Source organism: Dermacentor andersoni, chromosome 10 (genome assembly GCF_023375885.2).
Source record: "Dermacentor andersoni chromosome 10, qqDerAnde1_hic_scaffold, whole genome shotgun sequence".
Classification (NCBI taxonomy): domain Eukaryota; kingdom Metazoa; phylum Arthropoda; class Arachnida; order Ixodida; family Ixodidae; genus Dermacentor; species Dermacentor andersoni.
This window is the reverse complement of record NC_092823.1, coordinates 113,292,845-113,314,171: the sequence shown is the minus strand read 5'-3', so window position 1 is coordinate 113,314,171 and position 21,327 is coordinate 113,292,845. Positions and strand designations below refer to the sequence as shown.

At 48.6% G+C, this 21,327-nt stretch overlaps 1 protein-coding gene across 2 annotated transcripts in view; it reads right to left on the bottom strand.

Annotated features, from left to right (window-relative positions):
- The window catches only part of CCT2 (chaperonin containing TCP1 subunit 2), a 60,043-nt gene that overhangs the window by 20,237 nt on the left and 18,479 nt on the right, over window positions 1-21,327 (bottom strand). For both annotated transcript variants that reach the window (XM_050192155.2, XM_050192154.1), the window contains exon 6: window positions 9,027-9,211. In XM_050192155.2, coding sequence (XP_050048112.1) covers window positions 9,027-9,211 — 185 coding nt within the window. The remainder of the gene's footprint in view (window positions 1-9,026; window positions 9,212-21,327) is intronic.

Sequence of the window (21,327 nt, the reverse complement as noted above, 5' to 3'; positions counted from 1 at the left end):
AAATATTTGTATCCAATTGAATGATCGAAAATTTTCGAATACCTAGTTTTCAAATCGAATACGAATATTAAAAATATTATAGTTGATAATATTTGCAATTTTCTAATATTCACACACCCCTACTTAAGGGGAGATGTGGGTCTTCAAACTAATTTTGTTAATTTTAGTGTGAACGGGATGATATTTAACAGTATTGTTCAGTTTTTTCTGCTGATTGCAAATATCTAATTAGATTTTGTATATCTTCATTAGAACAAACGATGCAATGTTTTTAATACAGAAATTCAATCAATTTCTTACGGGACTTTTCAAAAATTTAACTTTATCAAAAGGAAAATCAAAGTATACAGCCAGAACGCCAGAGAGAAGCTCTAGCCGGTGATGCTATTTTTATTGTTCTCAGTGCAATTATAATGCAAAAAAGACAGATGTAAACATAATTTAAATATTTTTGCTAATTTTCATTTGTATTTAGCGGCAATTAAAATTTAGCCGGCAACTTTAGCAATAAATAAATAGCATCACCGGCTAGATCCATTCGACACAAATATATTGATACCAAACATTTTGCTGGTACTTAGAAAGAACATATTGTCACGAGAGGAAAAGCCAGTCAGTCAGTTCTAAGCGAACAGCCGTTTACAGGTCGTGTTTGCAGCAGCTACCACGCACACTTCTTCTTCCTCGACCTCTAGCGTAACTAGTGCGTGCCATTACCCCTCCCTCCAAAAAAAAAAAGAAATAAATAAATAAAGTTGGGGAGATGTTAAATGCCACAAGGAAAAAATAAAAGAAATGAGAAAGACAATGGACATGACGACAGGGGCCGCATCACAAAGTTTGTGGATGAGAGTCAGCGCGAATGGTAAGGCTTCATCCTGGTAACATGAACAATGTCAGAGGAACGTGGTCTACGGGAGTGGTGCGAAGTGTCGGCTGGAATAACTTCGTAGTTGACAGGACTTAGACGACGCAAAACTATGTAGGGTCCAAAGTATCGGCGCAATAATTTTTCTGACCGGCCTCGTTGACGTATAGGGGTCCAAACCCATACAAGATCTCCCGGGTTGTACGTGACGTCTCGATGGCATATGTTGTATCGACGAGCATCTTGACTTTGTCGGGATAGAATTCGTTGCCGCGCAAGGTGCCGCGCCGCTTCGGCACGCTGAACAAAGGCGTCTGTATCTGGTGCGGTAGGTTGAGACGAAGTTGGTAGGAGCATCACGTCGAGCATAGTGGTGACGTCGCGTCCGTAGACCAGACGAAAAGGAGGAAACCCGGTGGTTTCTTGTAGGGCAGTGTTGTACGCGAATGTCACATACGGGAGCAGTTCGTCCCAATTTTTATGATCCGTGGCAACATACATGGAAAGCATATCCGCAATCGTTTTGTTGAGACGCTCTGTTAAACCGTTAGTCTGCGGGTGATACGCAGTTGCCGTACGGTGCGTTGTTCCGCTCAGCTGCAGAATATCTCGGACCAACTGGGCAGTGAAGGCCGTACCACGGTCTGTGATGACAACAGCGGGAGCACCATGTCGAAGGACGATATTTTTGATAAAGAAGTTAGCAACATCTGAAGCAGTAGCTCGCTGAACGGCTTGTGTTTCGCAGTATCGAGTGAGGTAATCGGTGGCGACGACGATCCAGCGGTTATCAGCCGAAGACTTGGGAAATGGGCCGAGTAAATCCATCCCGACTTGTTCAAAAGGTGAGCAAGGAGGTCGGACAGGCTGAAGCAGACCGGCTGGTTTTAGTGGTGGAACTTTGCGGCGCTGGCAATCTCGACAACTTCTGACGTACTGCTTCACGGTTTTTTGTGAGTTTTCGCCAATAGTACTTCTGCTTGATCCTCGCGAGAGTACGCGTGAAACCAAGATGCCCGGACGTTGGTTCGTCATGGCATGCACGTAGAACGTCGTCGCGGAGAGTAGCGGGAACAACGAGCAGGAAAACGGCTGCCGTAGGGTGAAAGTTCCGCTTGTATAGGATGTCGCCACGTAGGCAGAAAGAGGACAAGTGACGCGCGAACAGCCGTGGGGGTTGTGGGCGGCTTCCTTCAAGGTATTCAATCAAGGGCTGGAGCTCGGAATCTTGGCGTTGCTGTTGAGCAAGGTTTAAAGACGGGAGAGTACAAAGAAAACCAGAATCGTCGTCAGTATCTAGTGGTGCGGGTTCGACGGGGGCGCGGGAGAGACAGTCGGCGTCAGTGTGTTTCTGGCCAGACTTATAGACGATGGTCACATCAAATTCCTGCAACCGAAGGCTCCATCTTGCGAGACGGCCTGAAGGATCTTTGAGATTCGCCAGCCAGCAGAGAGAGTGGTGGTCGCTGACGACACGGAAGGGGCGTCCGTACAGGTATGGGCGGAACTTCTGGATAGCCCATATGACTGCCAGACATTCTTTTTCAGTTGCTGAGTAGTTTTTTTCAGCAGCGGACAAGGTTCGGCTGGCATACGCAATAACGCGCTCAACACCCGCTTGAAACTGTACGAGTGTCGCTCCGATACCAACGTTACTAGCATCAGTATGCACTTCTGTGTCTGCCTCGGTGTCAAAGTGACCAAGTATCGGTGGTGTCTGTAGACGTCGCTGAAGGTCGTGGAAGGCGTAGGATTGTGCTGGGCCCCAAACAAATGTGACGTCGTTCTTGATGAGTCGTTGCAAAGGTTCGGCAATTTCACAAAAATTGGGTACAAAACGGCGGTAATACGCGCAAAGCCCTAAAAATCGGCGGACATCGTGTTTTGTCTTCGGTATCGGGAACAGAGCAACTGCCAGGGCTTTGTCAGGGTCAGGGCGCACACCGGTGCTGCTGACAATATGACCTAGAAATTTGAGCTCCTCGTAGCCAAAGTGACATTTTTCGGGCTTCAGGGAGAGGCCGGCGGTGCGGATAGCTTGAAAAACCGCCTCAAGCCGCTGGATGTGTTGTTCAAACGTGGTGGAAAAAACAACTACATCGTCTAAGTAGACTAAACAAGAGTTCCACTTGAGGTCAGATAAAACTGTGTCCATCATGCGTTGAAATGTGGCCGGAGCGGAACACAATCCAAAAGGGAGGACCTTAAATTGATAGAGACCGTCGGGTGTTATAAACGCCGTTTTTTCCTGGTCCCGTTCGTCAACTTCAATTTGCCAGTACCCACTACGTAGATCCATTGAAGAAAAGTAACGGGCATGTCGCAGGCGATCCAAGGAGTCGTCAATTCGAGGAAGTGGGTAAACGTCCTTTTTCGTGACCTTGTTCAGTTTGCGATAATCGACACAGAATCTTAGTGAACCGTCTTTCTTTTTAACTAATACAACAGGTGAAGCCCAAGGACTTGTCGATGGTTGAATGACATCATCGTCGAGCATTTGTTTCACTTGATGACGAATAGCATCCTGTTCTCTTTGCGACACGCGATAAGCGTGTTGGCGAACAGGTTGGACGGTCGGTTCAGTGATGATTCTGTGTTTGATTAAAGGAGTCTGTTTGACCTTCGACGTGGTGGCGAAACAGTCGCTAAATGACGATAGCAGAGTAAGGAGCCTCTCCTTCTCGTTTTGGTCGAGCTGTGGGTTGACGTTGATGTGACTGGTCAAGTCCACATCGCTGGGTTCCGGAATCGAGATTGTCGTTACCGAAGCACAGGCATTGGACTCGGCCACCGTTTCAAAGTAGGCCATGGTGGTATGCCTCGCAAAGTGTTTGTATTCGCCACTGAAGTTCGTAACTAGAATCGTGGTTTGCCTATGTTGGAGCTCTACGAGACCTCGTGCGACGCCGGCTTCGCGATCCAGCAACATGGCGAGGTTACCTTCGGCGATGCCTATTCCTAGTTGTTCTTGGGGGCATTCAACGAGGACGAAGATGCTACTTCGAGGCGGTAACGTCACGCAGTCATCGACCACGCGTAAAGCCGCGCGGTGATGTTCATCCGCCACATTCGAATCCGAAGAAACACAGTTAGAAAAAGTCACGAACAAGTCACGAAGGTTAATGATCGCCCCATATTCCTGGAGAAAATCCATGCCCAGTATAACTAGCCGAGAACACTTGAGCAGCACAAGGAAAGACGCTACGAAAGTCGAAGTAGAAATTGCAAGTCTGGCGGTGCATCGTCCAATGGGTGACACGAGGTGTCCTCCGGCCGTAATCAGATGTGGGCCGTCCCACGCTGTCAGCACCTTGCGTAGCCGAGTCGCCAGTGAGGCACTCATAACCGAGTAGTCAGCTCCCGTATCAACAAGTGCAGTTACTGGATAGCCGTCGATTGAAGCAGTAATAGCAGCAGAAGTTTTTTTTGCAGTTGCGAATGAAGGCGTCAGTGGTACGTCGCGAGGGGATGGCGTCGGCGGAGGATATTTGACGGTTCGCATGACAGCGGCCTCACCCCCGGAGGTCGCCGTTTTCAGTTTCCCCGGCGCGGGCTTCCACCGTTGACTCCAGCGGAATCAAAGGCGGGTCGAGCACGGTTCGGTGACGCGTACCGACGAGGTGAAGGCGACCGTGACTGTCTTCGCTGTTGGGCAGGAGGAAGCCGGTTACTTTCTAAGTATTGCTCGATTTCGTGCGGGCGTTCGCCATAGCGCGGGCAACGGGCGTCCGGATGGTATCCCCGCAGACCAATCCGTCGGTACTGGCAATCGCGATACATGTGACCAGCCTCCCCGCAGTGATAGCACAACGGACTGTTGTCGGGGGCGCGCCATACTGTAGATTTGCGCGGACCAGGATGAAAAGGCGCTTGCGGATTCGTGCGGTGGATCGGACTAGGGGAGCGTCGAGAAATCCCAGCAGGCGGCTGCGAAAAACGGTCCGTCGACGGCGCGCAAGCCCGAAGAGCATCCGCGTACGAGAACGTGGGAGGTTCGGGTCGTGTTGGTGGCGAGGGATGAACCACTTTGCCGATTTCTTCTCGAATGACATCCGTAAGAACCGCGGCACTGGGAGGTGTCGGAGCCGATGCATAGGACTTCTGCAGTTCTTCTCGAACAATTTGTCGTATTAGCTCGGTAAGTGACTCCCTGTCATCATTTGCAGGTACGAGAGAGCATGCAGCAGTCATGGTGGTCTGGCGTCCATACTGCGAGAGCCGCTGCCGAAGCATACGTTCCATGACTGTTGCCTCACGAACGAACTGAGAGACTGTTGTAGGAGGATTACGCACGAGGCCCGCGAAAAGCTGTTCCTTTACGCCTCGCATTAACAGACGCACCTTCTTGTCTTCTGGCATTAGTGGGTCGGCCCGACGGAACAATCGCGTCATGTCTTCGACGAACATGGCGACGGTTTCGTTTGGCATTTGGAACCTCGAAGACAGTGCCTGTTCGGCTCTTTCTTTCCTTTCGGGAGTGCAGAAGGCTTCGCATAGCAGTCGGTAAAACTCCTGCCAGCTGGTAAATGAGGCTTCGTGGTTCTCGTACCATACTCTCGCCGCGTCTAACAGGGAAAAGTAGACGTTCTTCAACTTACGGCGATCGTCCCAGTCGTTAAAGGCGGCGACCCGGTCGAAATGGTCCAACCAGTCTTCAACGTCCTCAAAGGCGTCGCCATGGAACGGGTTAGGCGTGCGAGGCGCGTTGAGAATGCATGGTACGGGAGCATTTGGGATCACCTCGGTTTGGCTTGCGGTAGTTGTTGACATCTTCCTCACGGAGCTTGCCAGGGGACTGTATTGCGGTGGAAGACCTTGGAGGCGACGGCTGCTTCGATAGATTTCTGCCGTCCCCGAGGTACTGGCGTCGGTAGCTTCTGGTTCAGGACCCGTAGGCATACGATGGATGCGTACCCAGCGCCTCCACCAGTTTGTCACGAGAGGAAAAGCCAGTCAGTCAGTTCTAAGCGAACAGCCGTTTACAGGTCGTGTTTGCAGCAGCTACCACGCACACTTCTTCTTCCTCGACCTCTAGCGTAACTAGTGCGTGCCAATATGAAGATCCCCCGTAAGGCAGTGTGCGGTGTCCAAAAACATGAAGCTGAGAAAAACAAGTTTGAACTTTCAGTTCACTGTAACTTTTAATGGTCTCACGATATGGCAATATAAATTGCATCACCATGTAGGCCTGTCTTTCAGCAACAAGTTTATGACATATATATGGCCATTTTGCAAATATAACACTGAGATATTGGTTGCAAAATCATGCATAGTCATTGAAAGCAATGCCAGAAAGCTAGCACCACGAGCTTCACATTCCTATTTTAGTTCTTTGTTGAACAGAAGGCACACAAATGGCATCCCTATGCAAATAAAGTTGGGCATAGTTCATGGCCACAACAAAATATGTCCTTTCAACAAAGTTTATGGCTACAACAAAAAATTTGGATCAAATCCCAGTGGTGGTCGCCACATTTCAATGGAGCTGAAATGCAAAAAAGTTCATGTGCTTGTGTTGTAGCGCTTCCCAAGTGGTCAAAATTGGTCCAGAATCATATCATGGTTTTGGAACGTAAAATCCCAGAATTCAAATTAAAAAAAAAAAATTTATATCTCTTGCACACTCTCACAATTGTGCATTCAGCAGAAGGTCACACCTATACCTATAAAAGCCCAGGACTGTAGGCAGAGTCTGTTGCTGGCTTGTGCCTCTTTGCAAGCTTGTTTATCAAAGCATTTCTGTTTGTGTGATCCTTGTTGGACATGTGAAGCCTCCGACGATCCTTTTCATCCTCAGACGATCCTTTCACGCATGCCACACGTGGAGCACTCCAGCACAAGCTTGGCACAGAGCCCGTACTCCTTGGCGGGGTCCTTTGAAAGCATCAGCGTTTTCTTGGCGCGCACGGGACACGGCATAAGTCCAAAAAAGTCTTGCGCCACGGATAAATCCACGATCGCAAGTTCCGTTCCGCTGTCGCTGACGTCCTCTTTCGTGTCAACACCCAGCAGCTCAAACTTTCGCTCCGTTGCAGACTGCGACGCCAGGCGCGTTTTCGCCTTATCGGCGATCGCTGCGCGCTTGCTTCTATCTTCGGTCGTGAAGAAAACGGTATCTACACGGTCTGCGCCAACTCGCGAGGCGTGGGTGGACGAAGTGTTGATGCTAGACGTACTGGGTTGCAGCTCGGAACTCGATCCGGCAGAATCTTCAGGCAGACCAGCAGCCGGCAACTCCGGGTGCATTTATCCGTCTTCTATCGCGCATTCCACGACCGCCTTCGCGCCTTGCCGAACGCGTAGTAGTCTTCAGACGACGATCTCTTCCAGCCATTCGGGCAGTGAAAAAGACATTTTATCGAACGTTGTCGAGAAGCGAGCGGCTGAACAGTGGCGCGATAAAACCTCAGAGACAAACAGGCAGCGCGCACGAGAGCGACCAGCCTGCCGGGCGCGCGGGAATCGGCACTCAAACGGCGCCAGACCAATAGGAGCGAGGTGCGCGGGGGCCGTGCGTGCTTTGGCCAATCAGCGGCACGGGCGCATCCTTCAGAAATGACGCGATAGCGTCGGTTCCTCCTCACCTACGCCATTTTGAACCGGCGCAAAATACGCACAAAGAAAGCAGCTTCCAAACAAGCTCAAAATGGCGCCCGCCGGCCAACGCGTTCGCAAATGACGACGGCGCGAAGTTCGAACATTTTTGGCAATTTTTTGCTAATTCCGCGGCCACCCTGGCCCATATAAGTCTGTTTCTTTATTATTTTCCGATTAAATTTAGGTTCTAGATTTCGCGGAGGGATTCTTGAATGTATAAACGTAGCGAAAACGCACTTTTCCGAAAATCGACTTTTTTGCGATTTTTTGTCATTTCAAGACCCGCGTCTCCCCTTAAAGATGATCACTCCACCTATGTGCAAACATCACAAAGAAAACTGGGCTAGCTATTGTCTCGTAAAATAGACCATGCTAACCTGCTTGCAGAGAGTAAAAGAAACGTTATGCTGCTACAAGAACACCCATACAACACACAAATTTTTCTAATGTACTATGTTAGAACAAAAAGGTAGAACTACCAGCATTGCTGCTGCCAGCCACATACCGTATTTACTCGCATAATGATCGCACTTTCTTGTCAGAAAAATTGACGCAAATTCAGGGGTGCAATCATTACGTGGGTTAAATTTCCGCGAAAAAAAATTTTTCGTCCCGCGTTTGCTGCGGGATACGGGACACCAAAACAAAGATGGCGGCAGGCGGAGCAAGCCGAACGAGTTTTTTTCTTGTCGTGAGTACATTACGTGCATTGAAACAGTTTCTTCCGTATCAGTGATTAATAATATCGTTAATATCGGCAAGTTTGCGGCAATAACGCAGCCATGTCCACTTTGAGGGGACAGAAACAGATGGGCACGCTTAGCTGCCAGTGACAGAAACGCATGGCCGGCGGGCTGCTGAAACTGCGGAATCTGTCTTCACTACTATCCTAATACGGCACGTTTCCGCTAAGGGTGGGCGAATATCTTGGCTGTGTTACAAGCGTCGGCGTATGAATAGGGTACACTTTTAATGTATCAGTGTAAACGTGGCTACTGTCAGTGCCGCATGCGATTTGTTGCGTGCCCACAAGTGCAGATGAAAAGAATTGAAAGGCGCCTTTTTTGTTTTTCTTGATTACAACCATTATAAAGCCTACCCACAATAAAGGCAAGTTTGGTTGTACCTCTTTTTGACATGGAAGTGCAGAAAGTGATGAAAGTAATGAAATGAGGCATCTACTTAAGAATGTATGGTGCGCGCAGACCGCTTGGCTTGTCTATTAGAGTCGTTTGCGTAGCATTCGACAAATGGTAAGCGCGATCAGTATTAGCTAGACTTGGCACACGACATATCGCTGCGGCAAGTTTGGGGTGCGATCATTACACGGGAAATAAAAAAAATCTAATTTTGACGACAAAACTCAGTGGTGCGATCATTACGCGAGTGCGATCATTATGCGAGTAAACACGGTAGTTCCAGTAGACTTCCGTTAATGCGGCTCCGCCTAATTCTTTTTACAGCCATTTTGATCCCTGCAGATGGTCCCAGCTGATGCCGATAACACTTTAATGGGCCAAAGCTTATGAAGAATTCGGGAGAGCTGGCAGGTGTGCCTCACCTTTTCCTTCATCTTGATCTTTTCAGCCAGCTCCATGTCAGCGATCTGCGCCATCGACTCGACCCGCACGCGACTTCCGAAGATCTTGACCTTGTCGGCGTCCATGGGCGTGTTGGCGATGAGGATGCGGGCCTTCTCCACCCTCTTCGGCTGGTGTACACCGGGCTTCTTGTCCAGAAGGAAGCCTGAACAAAAACAAGAGCAGCAGCTCACTCGCTGCTTTGCATACGCAATGGACACTTCCATTTATATGGAATCCATACAGATCTCAAGGAAATATACGAAAATCATATAGAAAATATGTGGAACTACAGCTAAATCTGGATATAACAATTGAAAAAAAAGAAAAAGTTCCCAACTTTGCATTAACCGCAGTTTTTGAATAAAGACTAGCATCCACCATGCAAAAACAAAATGCTACAAATGCCAATCCTGGTTAACTCACCTCTGCAACACTTAACAGGAAAAAAAAATGAACTGTAATTTTGCTTGCTGTTTCCACCCAAGGGATGACGTTACGATGTGCTCCAATGAAACTAAATCATCCAAGGCTGCCTCACCATCCTGTGAGTTGATGCAACATCACAAAATGTCCAACGCGTGTATCATAGAGGTTTATACAATAATTACTAGAGGGAACTCTGGCGCTAGTGTCTACAGGAGCTGCAATGAGAACGGTTGTACGAGCATGGGAATTATGGGAAGTACATGGATTTGCTTAAATTCGTCCTTTTGGCTTCAAATGGCTTTGTGACTTTGTAAACTCGTCATTTTCAACGATGTACTGCATAATAAATAATTAAACAATTAAAATTGTCCAACGGCAGGATTCGAACACAGGAACTCTAGCACAGAAGCCTGATATCGAAACCATTCAGCCACGGATGCATGTACCAACAAGTAAATGAAACGCCCTTATGAAATTATTGCTGGCATGCCAGTGCCTTGAGATGCTTGGTGCTTTTCGATTTGGCCACCTGGACAAGCTCAATCATTGCAATTATTAGCAATTGTGCATGTTCGTGGTGTCTTCTGCACTTCGAAGAGAGATTGCACTGAAACTTACGACAATAAGATTTATATAGCGTAAAATACAAAGTCACAATAATGACCGACTCCACAAGCACGAAGATCAGACAAATCCATGTACAGTCGCTGACTGATTTTTCGGACTCCAAAAATTCGGACATGCTCGACGAGTATTCGGTCTGCTTCGCGACACCGCCATTCTCCCCATAGACCATAATGTATAACAACTGACGAAAGTTCAGACACCTTGCAACCTCTCGTCCGATTTTTCAGACACTCCTTGAGCCAACTCGATCGAGAGCGCCATGCACAGACTCTGACCGCTGCATGGTTCGACTTGCTGAACGCCATTTTTGTTTTGAACGGAGCCTCCTTGCTGCCCCACGAGGTGGCGCTACTGCAATTCCCCGCTCATCATCATCGTTTCTGCCTGGTTCGTAGCTACAGCAGTTCCAGTCTCAGCTTGTAAGCCATGTCAAGACAATCCAGCAGCTGATTCGTTTCTTCGTGCACGAATGGTGCACGACGCAATTTATTTCTCCATGACGACGCTGCGAGTAGGCCATGTTTTTCGTTTGTGCGACTGGTGTCGGCGTGACGATGTTCGCGGCATACGGAAACATCGCATTGAGTGTCTAATGGCGCCGACAGTGCCCGCGCAAACTGCGCTGGGGAATGTTGGCAAGCGGGTGCTGGGAGGCCTAGGATTTGTTGCCTTCCGATGTGCTCCCTACTGACGCCGAAAATGTTCTGCCGAGGTGCTGATAGTGCTGTACTGACATGCGCAGAACTCGACGATGGCGAGATCATTCGTCAGGTTTCCGCTGTGCTACCGGACGATGACTCCCGAGTCGGAAGATGACGCACCATGTGCTATGCTGCCGTCACATGTGGAGCGTGTACAAGCAGTGACTGTGCTTTCAGCCACCTATAGTGACCGCACGACCCTCTCCGAGATTCAGGCTTATCTGATTAAGCGTAAACGGAACAGCGTGCAACGGTGCATTCACGATTTCTTGAAGCCTAGTGCCGAGCCCGAACAAGTGCGTGGAAATGAAGTATTTCTTCTTTTTTTTCTTAATCTGCTTTTTCGGACACTTGTTTATTCGGACATTTAAGCAGTCCCCATGAGGTCCGAATAAACGGTCAGTGACTGTATTATGAACATCATTTGTTCGCCATAAAGGTGGAAAGACCATCGATGACACGCCCTGGGCAGCCAATCAGATAGATCGCCCTACTGACGCCAATTGGGTGATTTACGTCACATGGGTAGGGGCGGCTGAAAATTGTCGAGCAGTGTGCTGCGATTGGCAGTGATGTACTTATTTAAAACCTTGTACTAAATTACACGCTTTGGGCCGAGCACATATATGCGTCAACTAATGATTAGAAGGACCTACTCTAACGACTCAAAAACGTTTCAGGGTCCTTAAGGGGGGACGCGGGGATCAGATCGCGAAAATCGCAAAAAAGATCGATTTTTGGCAACGACGCGTTTCGGTATCTGCAATGCCATATCTACATTGTATCAAAATGGTTTGACTGAAAACGCGCTAAAGGTGCCCGAAAAAAATTAATTTATCAGTGCGTAGGGCGAGAAAACAGCTTTAAATCGCGTAAAATCACCGCAGTTCGCGGAGCCCTAACTCGTCTTTCCCGCCACCGAACGCCGCCATCTTGGTATCGTTCGAAAGCTCGAAGTTTCGCCATTCCATTTCTGAATTCTTCGGTCGTCGCCATCTTATAACAAACACACAAACACAAAAGAAGCGCGGGTCTGCTAGAGGCGGTCACACGGGCCCTGCGATGAAAGCGGGCCTCCGATTGGTTGCCGTACTGAGAGGCGTCTCGCCATTGGTTGCTGCTGCAGCAGCGGGCAAGCTGGCAACCACAGCGGACCGCAGTTGTCTGCTTTGAAAACCACGCCGGCGTCGTTCTTCGTTTGACACTCGCAGAATTCGGATTTATGAAAGCTCCCCAGGTCAGTGATGGATCGTCGCTCATTCGAAAAGAACTTTTAAATGAAGCATGCCTTTGGAAAACGGAAGCGCAAGCCTCCTACGGCGAGAAAAAGGCGGCGGCCAGCGGGGGAAGCGGAGAACCCGACTGAACACGCGAATAACGTGCCGCGTTATCTTGCACCGTGCGATTCCAGCAGCGATACCGACAATCGCCCTGTGACATCGACACTGATAACCAAGCCACCGGAAGACGTGCCAACGGAGGCTCTTGCACCTGTGCGTACGACCGCGCGAGTCGGCAACCGAGATCGCGTTGTTGGAGGCGACGCGGCTCGAAGGTCTCCATCGCCGGCAGAGACGGTGTGCGTTTCCGATGCATCGTGCGACAGGGACACGCAGCCTGCGAGTAAGCTTCAACCGTCGACGAGCTACATACTGTATGGTGACTCAAGGCTCACCAGACGAATCGTCGCACGATTCAGACGCGCCTTGAGCCGCGTTTTGTGTCGGCGGTGACTGCAGAAGCGCAGGCATGCAGTGTTCGCGACTCCCTTCGCGCAGTGTCCGCGACTGAGTGGAAGCAGCAATGCCAAGAACAAATTTCGGCCCCTTGTGACTGAATTCATTATTATGCCTGTTTCCGCGATGAACTCTTTGATCGCTAAAACTCTGTGCCCAAGATGCCAACAGCGTTCTGTGGGTGTGCAGTGCGATACCAGGCTCGGTCTGGCAGTGAAAATAGTGGTCATGCACTACTCCAGACGGCGCAAGAAAAGGATAAAGAACGCCTGAAGAAGGCATCCAAAGCCCACCAAACAATGAGGCAAAGGTGTAAGAAGATGCCTGACAGCAATGATTCAAAATATTACAGCCCTGGTGCTTTTTAATAAATTTGCAGTGTTTTTAAAACTTTGCAGCCAGTTTTCTCAATTGCATTTTTTTGTCAATCACCTCGCTCGTGGAAAGCGTAGCACAACAATGGCTGGACCGATTTTGGCCCAGTTTGTTTTGCTGTGATCCACAAGCTGTGCTGCACTTAAAGACAGTCCTGAAATGTTTCTTTATCTTTCCATTATTTAATTATTTCACAATTACTACATGGCTCCATGCTGTGAAGCACATTCATGTGCATGTTATGCTGAGCAAAAAATTATTAGCGCACTAAAAAAAAAATCGAACATTGTCTTGATGTAGATTAGACATCTGGGCAAACATGCAAAGTATTCCCAGCTCCCTATCATGTTTCGTTACTGTGCCAGGCTTTCCACAAGCAAGGAACTTATAAATTCTTATAAAACAAAAACTAATTAAGATATCCAAATGAAATTTTAGATTTGTCTCGTTATTGCAATGTGCAGTGTGTGTGCCAAATTTCAGCCCTTTCTGTCAAAAAACAAAAAAGTTAATTCTGATCCCCTCCTCCCCCCTGACGTGGGTCCTAAAAATGTTTTTCTTATTTTTGGGTGAATATTTAATAAACTCCACTGCCTGGGGTAATTTTTCATGCTGATTTCACATCTGTAATTAGATTTTTGATAGCTGTAGCAGTTCAAAAAATATTAAGGTCTGAAGTCAAATTAATTTCAAACTCGTTACGGGGCTCTTTGATGATTCAGTCTTGCTAAACCAAAAACTAAATGCATGACACCATTGCTAAAAACCTACTGTATGGGGTGATGCTATTTTTATTCATTTGGAAGCATTTTGCAGACAAGAAAACAATCTTGCATTTATTATGAACATTGTTTTTCTAATTAGCAGCGATTACTATACCTGAATGTAATTTTCATGACGGTGCAAGAGTAATAAAAATAGCATCACCCCCCAGATCATTTCAACACGAATAAAATGATACCACCCTTGTCATTTTTGGCCAAAAACAACCCAGAAAAAACACCCGTAAGGCGGAGTACAGTGTGCAAAAACATCGAACTGAAATAAGTGCATTTGAAGTTTCAAACAAATGTAGCTTTTGCTGAAGTGAATCTACAGCAATAAAAATGGCACCATTTTGAAGCTCTATGTTTTGTAACAATGGCCATACTAAATACGATGCTCTAGAAAGAGCATGGTGCCTGGGTTTCAAACCGAAGTGTAGAACTCTGTGTGGGCATGAATATAGTTCCAGTGTTGTACATGCAGGCTGCCTGATTGATAGCAGTCTCCATTACAATCAGTGAGGCATTTTTCATTTGGTAGAATTGACCATGTTACTGAATGAAGGCTCTGAGTGTAAGCAGCCTTCCAAGTCATGTTCACCTGACAGTGGCTGTGGAACTTACGATCAGAGAGCCAGTGATAGATACGCAGCTGCTAGGTGCTTTCCAGAATTTTACTTCTGTATGATGCCTCGATCACTTCTGCAGCCAGGTGTGTGCCAGCCCAAGGGGCCTAATCAACAGAGCTCATGATGAGGTTCTCTTTATGAAGGGGTGGTATGATAGATATTGTTACAAGCTATTGTGACAATATGATAATAGAGTGAACGCACAAATGTGCTTGGTTGCGCGTCCGAAGTGCCGATGTGCGAAATGCATAGCCGCGGATACAAGGAGCCGACGCGCGATGCGCTTATTCGCGCAGACCGAGGTGTCGACGCGCGAAATGCCTAGTCGCGGGCTCGAGGAGTCGACACTCGACGCGCTCATTCGTGCAGTCCTACGTGCCGACGCGCCAAATTCCTAGCCGTGGGCTCCACGAGTTGACACTCGATCTGCTTATTCGCGCAGTCGGAGGCGCCGATGCACAAAATGATTAGGTGACGGTCTGAGAAGTCTGCGCGCGATGTGCATGATCGCCGAGTCGGAGACTCCCTATGCGTGAAATGTTAAGCCGCATTTCTGAGGATTGCATGTGCAATACGAATGTGTCATGAATGCGAAACACCGACTGCTGAAAGGCTTAGCCGCATGTCCGAGGATTCCGCGAGCGAATCTTGGCCGCGAAGTCCGCGTCGCCGATGCTCGGATTGCTTAACCAAGAGTCTGAAACGTCCACAAGCGTAGGGATCGGCCACGCTACTGTGATGTCCGCGTAGCGCCCGTTTTGACACGTTGAGATTACGGCGAGTGGAGACTCAAACTCGCGAGGTGCAAAGAGCCGAGCAGACGACGCCAGCGCCGGACCAATGGCGAACCGCGCTGGAGTCACGTGGCGGGCGGGGCCAATTGCAGAATCCGGCACGACCCTCAATCATTTGCTTTTTGTGCGCTTGTTTCTGTATGGAGGAGATCGCTGAAGCGGCAGATTTGAAGACGGAGAAATGCGCTTTCCAACGAGACCAAGATGGCGGCGCTCGGTTGCGCCGTTCCGGAGATATTGTGCCGTGAAAAACGCTATTCTTTCTTGATTTCCTCGAGATTTTTCGCCACCTTGGTTGATAAAACGAATTTTTTAGAGCACTTCTAAGTGGTTTACAGTGATGATATTTGGGTATCAGATAGAAAAATGGTTATAGAAACTGAAAATGTTATTTTCAATAAATCACAGAGTGCAGTGCCTCATTGGCATTCTGCGTCCGCCCTCGCTGGCACCGTTGTAGCAGTTTTTTATCAGCCAGGCGCTCAAAGACTGGACGCAGTGCATTGGTAACCACTTCTGGCAGGTTGTACCTGCTTTTTGGTGGTGGCTCATTTTTTGCCATGGCAGAGTTATACTTGCACCACGAGTTCGGACCATGCGGGCAGAAGTTGTGATTGGGCCGCTCATCCGTCGATGTAATGTGATAGAATGTGGCCCATACAGCGTTGTGCATTTTTTCAACATCTCCAGCAAAAGACTTGATCGCCCATCCATAATAGCTGGAGAACTTTGTGATCAGGTCTCCGGTCAGCCGTCCTTTGCCACTAATGCGCTGTACAGGTTCATCAGACTTGTGCTTTTGCACAAGGTTACGAAGTGCCGTGCCCATGCGCTTCTGCACATGATTTGTGCAGTCTTCCTTTTTAACTGCAATAAAGCCGTAAACTTTGGCTTCTTCAATAGCATTAAAGGACCTGCTGTCCCCATCACAGAGCATGGTGGTATACCTGAGGCCATGTAGTGTGAGTGAACGTTGAAACAGTATCTTCGCTGCCTCAACTTCCATTTGGCCTGCCTTGCAGCTAGTGTTTTTTTTTTTGCAAGAATGTTTTGCCTTCCATTCAGCATAACCTGGGCTGTCTGGTTTTGGTCCACACTCGCAGCCGAGGCAGAAATTGGAGAGGACAACATAATCAAGCCCATACCCCGAGAACAGCTCAACTACAGTGGCCACCCCAATGCGAGATGTGTGGCCTCTGGTGTGCCATGTGCCGTCAAAACAAACGGCAATGTTGCCCGGGTTTCCAAAATTTAGCTCTTTGTAAAGCTCTTTTGCGGCAGCGGCACACTTTTCCAAGTTCTCTGTGCATGCTCTGGTTGCTGCTGGGTTCAGCTTGCTTTTCAAATAATGCTGGTATGTCTTGTTATGCATACCTCTGTGGGACACTCCTATTGCGGAAAAATATCATTTAGGGCACTTTGCCCGTTTCCCGTGCTCTGCACAGCGCGCGCCGCAAGAAGATTTATTTCGAATGGATTGCAGTTCGCCGATCCTGCAATTCGTCGCGAGCTCCACTGCCAACGAAGTTCCCCACAATTGCTGCACAACACTTTCAGTTTCACGGCTATGCCGTACTCACGCGTGTCCCTTTCAATAGTCAGTGCTCCACCGCACACTCGGCAAACAGCAACTTCAAACAAGATGTTCACAGCGTCCATGTCGACAATCGTATACGTCGTGGGAGAACTCTCGGCACTGCACTCACTCGCGAGGCACTTCGTTTTTCGTTCTGTCGCCGAAACCGACGGGAGTTCAGAAATTCTCTGCTGCGCTCGCTGCTCCCGGACGGCACAATCTGCACTCGTCAAAACAGCTGAATCAAGCCTTGTGCGTTGGGGCCGCACGGCTCCGTTGTCCTGCGGGGCCGCTATCGCAACTGCTGGGACAACGTCCATGGCGTCCGCGTCGTTTGCCAGCGCGCCTTCCGTCGTTGCCAAACTCTCTGCTGAGGCCGTTATCGCAACTGTCGGGGCAACATCAAAGGCGTCCTCGCCGGCTGCCAGCGCGCCTTCCGTCGATGTAGAACTCTCTGCCGAGGCCGTTATCACAACTGTCGGGGCAACATCCAAGGCGTCCGCGTCGGCTGCCGGCACGCATTTTGTCGATGTCGAGCTCTCTTCTGCTGTTTCGACGCTCGCTATCGTTTCCATCGACGGCAGCGGTACAACTCTCATCTTTGCGGCACATTTTCGTCGTTTTTTGCCGAACTTGTACACGGTGCGGAACTTCCGATAGTCGTTAGGCATAGCGCTCGCCGGTGTTCGATGACAGTCTATGACAAGATGGCGACACCTTGCTTGTGCCAGGCGCCCAAGGCGCCATTGAAACTGCGAACAGCCAATGACAAGCCACCATTTTGTCACATGTCGGCTGCGGACCAATCAGACAGCAAGATTTCGTATTTCTTTCTTGTTCGACAGCCCTGCGCAGCGTAGATTTGAATGCTCGCGCTTGGCGGGAAAGAAAGCCCGAAGGACGCACTTTCGAAGGAGACCAATATGGCCGGGCTCCGCTGAATGGTTGCGAAGTTACGAACGGCGCCAAATTGGCTACTTTGAGGCGTTTCTCGCGCATCAAACTCGCGCGGTCGCATAATAAAGCTTACTTTTTAGGAAAACTATGAGTTTTTAAGCGCTAATTTTTTGTGAGCAGGTGCAGAATGATGTGCTGAACGCGATCATAGCAAAATTAAAAAATCGACATTTTCGTAATTTTTTCGTCTTCAAGACCCGTGTCCCCCCTTAAGGGGAGACGTGGGTCGAAAAACGGCGATTTTCATGAGAAAAGTCAGTTTCATGTTTTTGACTGTTTCAGCAAGATTGATCCCTCCTCTTTCACATATAAAGAAATCAGAGCCGTAAATGATTGGGAAATTATAAATAAACTCGGTGAAAGCACCCGAGGTGGCGAGAAAAGGTGCAAATCTGGCCCATTTTCCAGCGCGTGATGCGTCAAATCGCGGCGTCGCAAACTATTGGGCTTGTGCAAGGCAGTAGGCCTACGCTTTTTCTCTCCGAGGTCGGCTTTGCCGCGTCACAATCTCCCCAGGAAGTAATAATAAAAACAACATTTCACCGCCAAAGCCGAGCTTTTTCGCTGGATTTCTAAATCACGTGGTGCGATTCCGGCCACGCCATTGGCTGCTACCGCGCGACGCGGCCGCAGGTTGTCTGCTCTTTCTGCGACGCGCCGCTCTCTCGACGTGTTCCCAGGCTTTCAGGCATTTTTCTGCTCCTTGTTTCGATGGATCCCGTGAAGAAACGCGATTTTCGATCTCGAAAGTATCGGTCGAAGCACAAGTTCAAGGGGACTCGCCGCAAAGTCAAGCGGCGTGCAATGGAGACGTCCGCGGCAGCTAAGCCTAACCTAGGTGACGGCGACGCTTTCGACGGTTCAGAGCCGGCCGGCAGCTCAAGTTTCGTTGACAGCGTAGATGAATTCGTCAGCGCATCGGAGAAAAAGTAGATAATCTTCGACAATCAAGATAGGAGCAACGAGGAGACGGCGCGACCTTTATCTGCGAGATCGGCGTCGCGAACGTGAGCGCCGCGGCATGTCCGGCGTGCTGACGGCGCGACCTTTTTATCCGTGAGTTGGCCAAAAAACGGAAACGACTCGCGTCGTTTTTGGGATTGTGTTGCAACAATGCAGCGTGTACCACGTCCGTTATCTCGTCGACGTATTCGTCGCGGCGTGCATCTCCGGTAGACGACGCTAACGGTGGAGCGCGCCCTTCGGCCAGCCCAAGAGAGAGTTTCGCCGTGAATATCAAGGCAGTGGTTGCGGCGCGCGCATTTAGAGCTGTACACAATCAACTCGTCCGATTTTGTGCAGTTCTTGGTTTACCAAAACCGATGCACCATAAATCGTTCACCGCCATAACAAAGAAAGTGCACCTCGCTGCTACAAGAGCAGTGGCTGAACTTGGAGTTGGCTCGGAAAGTAACAGCGCAGGAAGTGGGTCAGCATGGTGCTCACTTAGACTCTATGAGAGAACGACATATGGCGCAGGTGAATTCTAAAGTAGTGCACTGGATCTAGATACCCTGGCCTGCATTATGTGCAATTTTTATGTAGATTTCAGCGCTACAACACAAATAAAGAACTTTTATAACTTTCAATCGTGTTTTTCTCAGCTTCATATTTTTGGCCAAACATGGCTTTTGTGCACGACATTTGATGTACTTATTGTGGTCCAATCAAGACCAAATTTGGTGTGCATCATCTTTAAGATGTGTAGAATGCACTGATATAGATTTTAGTGCAACCAGTTTATTTTTAAGAATGGAAATGTTCAATACCCTTGGGTACCAGTCACTGAAAACGAAGCATCAGATATGAAATTCTCTCAAAATGTTGCCTGTCAAGCGAATTGCATTATCTTGGTTATTAGCACTCAGTGGAGTGTTAGGGACAAGAAAAGCCATTTTGCACTGCTATATCATGCCAACTGCTAGGTCCACTAGCTGCACAAACATGCACTGTTTTTCACTTATGCATGGCACTTAGGACATGAAAGCATCAAGCTATCCTAAAACTAAAAACAGATTTGGAATGAGGATATCAAGCTATATAAGTGGTACAATTTTCATTTGTCTAGCATTAATATTAAAAAAAGAAGGTTTCTGAGGAGCGTCTCCCCTTAAGGGGGGAGGAGGGGATCAGAATTAACTTTTTTGTTTCTTGACAGAAAGGGCTGAAATTTGGCACACACACTGCACATTGCAATAAAGAGACAATTCTAAAATTTCGTTAGGATATCTTAATTAGTTTTTGTTCTATAAGAATTTATAAGTTCCTTGCTTGTGGAAAGCCTGGCACAGTAACGAAACATGACAGGGAGCTGGAAATACTTTGCATGTTTGCCCAGATGTCTAATCTACATCAAGACAGTGTTCGATTTTTTTTTTAGTGCGCTTATAATTTTTTGCTCAACATAACATGCACATGACTGTGCTTCACTGCATGGAGCCATGTAGTAATTGTGAAATAATTAAATAATGGAAAGATAAAGAAACATTTCAAGACTGTCTTTAAGTACAGCACAGCTTGTGGATCACAGCAAAACAAACTGGACCAAAATCGGTCCAGCCATTGTTGTGCTACGCTTTCCACGAGCGAGGTGAATGACAAAAAAAATGCAATTGAGAAAAATGGCTGCAAAGTTTTAAAAGCAGTGCAAATTTATTAAAAAGCGCCAGGGCTGTAATATTTTGAATCATTGCTGTCAGGCATCTTCTTACACCTATGCCTCTTTATTTGGTGGGCTTTGGATGCCTTCTTCAGGCGTTCTTTATCCTTTTCTTGCGCCGTTTGGAGTAGTGCATGACCACCATTTTCACTGCCAGGCCGAACCTGGTATCGCAGTGTACACCCACAGAACGCTGTTGGCATCTTGGGCACAGAGCTTTAGCGATCAAAGAGTTCATCGCGGAAACAGGCATAATAATGAACTCGCAGTCACAAGGGGCCTAAATTTGTTCGTGGCATTGCTGCTTCCGCTCAGTCGCGGACACTGCGCGAAGGGAGTCGCGAACGCTGCATGCCTGCGCTTCTGCAGTCACCGCCGACACAAAACGCGGCTCGAGGTGCGTCTGAATCGTGCGACGATTCGTCTGGTGAGCCTTGAGTCACCATACAGTATGTAGCTCGTCGACGGTTGGGGCTCACTCGCAGGCTGCGTGTCCTTGTCGCACGATGCATCGGAAATGCACACCGTCTCTGCCGGCGATGGAGACCTTCGACCCGCGTCGCCTACAACAACGCGATCTCGGTTGCTGACTCGCGCGGCCGTACGCACAGGTGCGAGAGCCTCCATTGGCACGCCTTCCGGTGGCTTAGTTATCAGTATCGATGTCACAGGGCGATTGTCGGTTTCGCTGCTGGAATAGCACGGTGCAAGATAACGCGGCACGTTATCCGCGTGTTCAGTCGGGTTCTCCGCTTCTCCCGCTGGCCGCCGTCTTTTTCTCGCCGTAGGAGGCTTGCGCTTCCGTTTTGCGAAAGCATGCTTCATTTAAAAGTTCTTTTCGAACGAGCGACGATCCATCACTCACCTGGGAGCTTTCATAAATCCGAATTCTGCGAGTGTCAAGCGAAGAACGACGCCGGCGTGGTTTTCAAAGCAGACAACTGCCGCACAGAACACAGACTGCCGTCCGCTGTGGTTGCCAGCTTGCCCGCTGCTGCAGCAGCAACCAATGGCGAGACGCCTTTCAGTACGGCA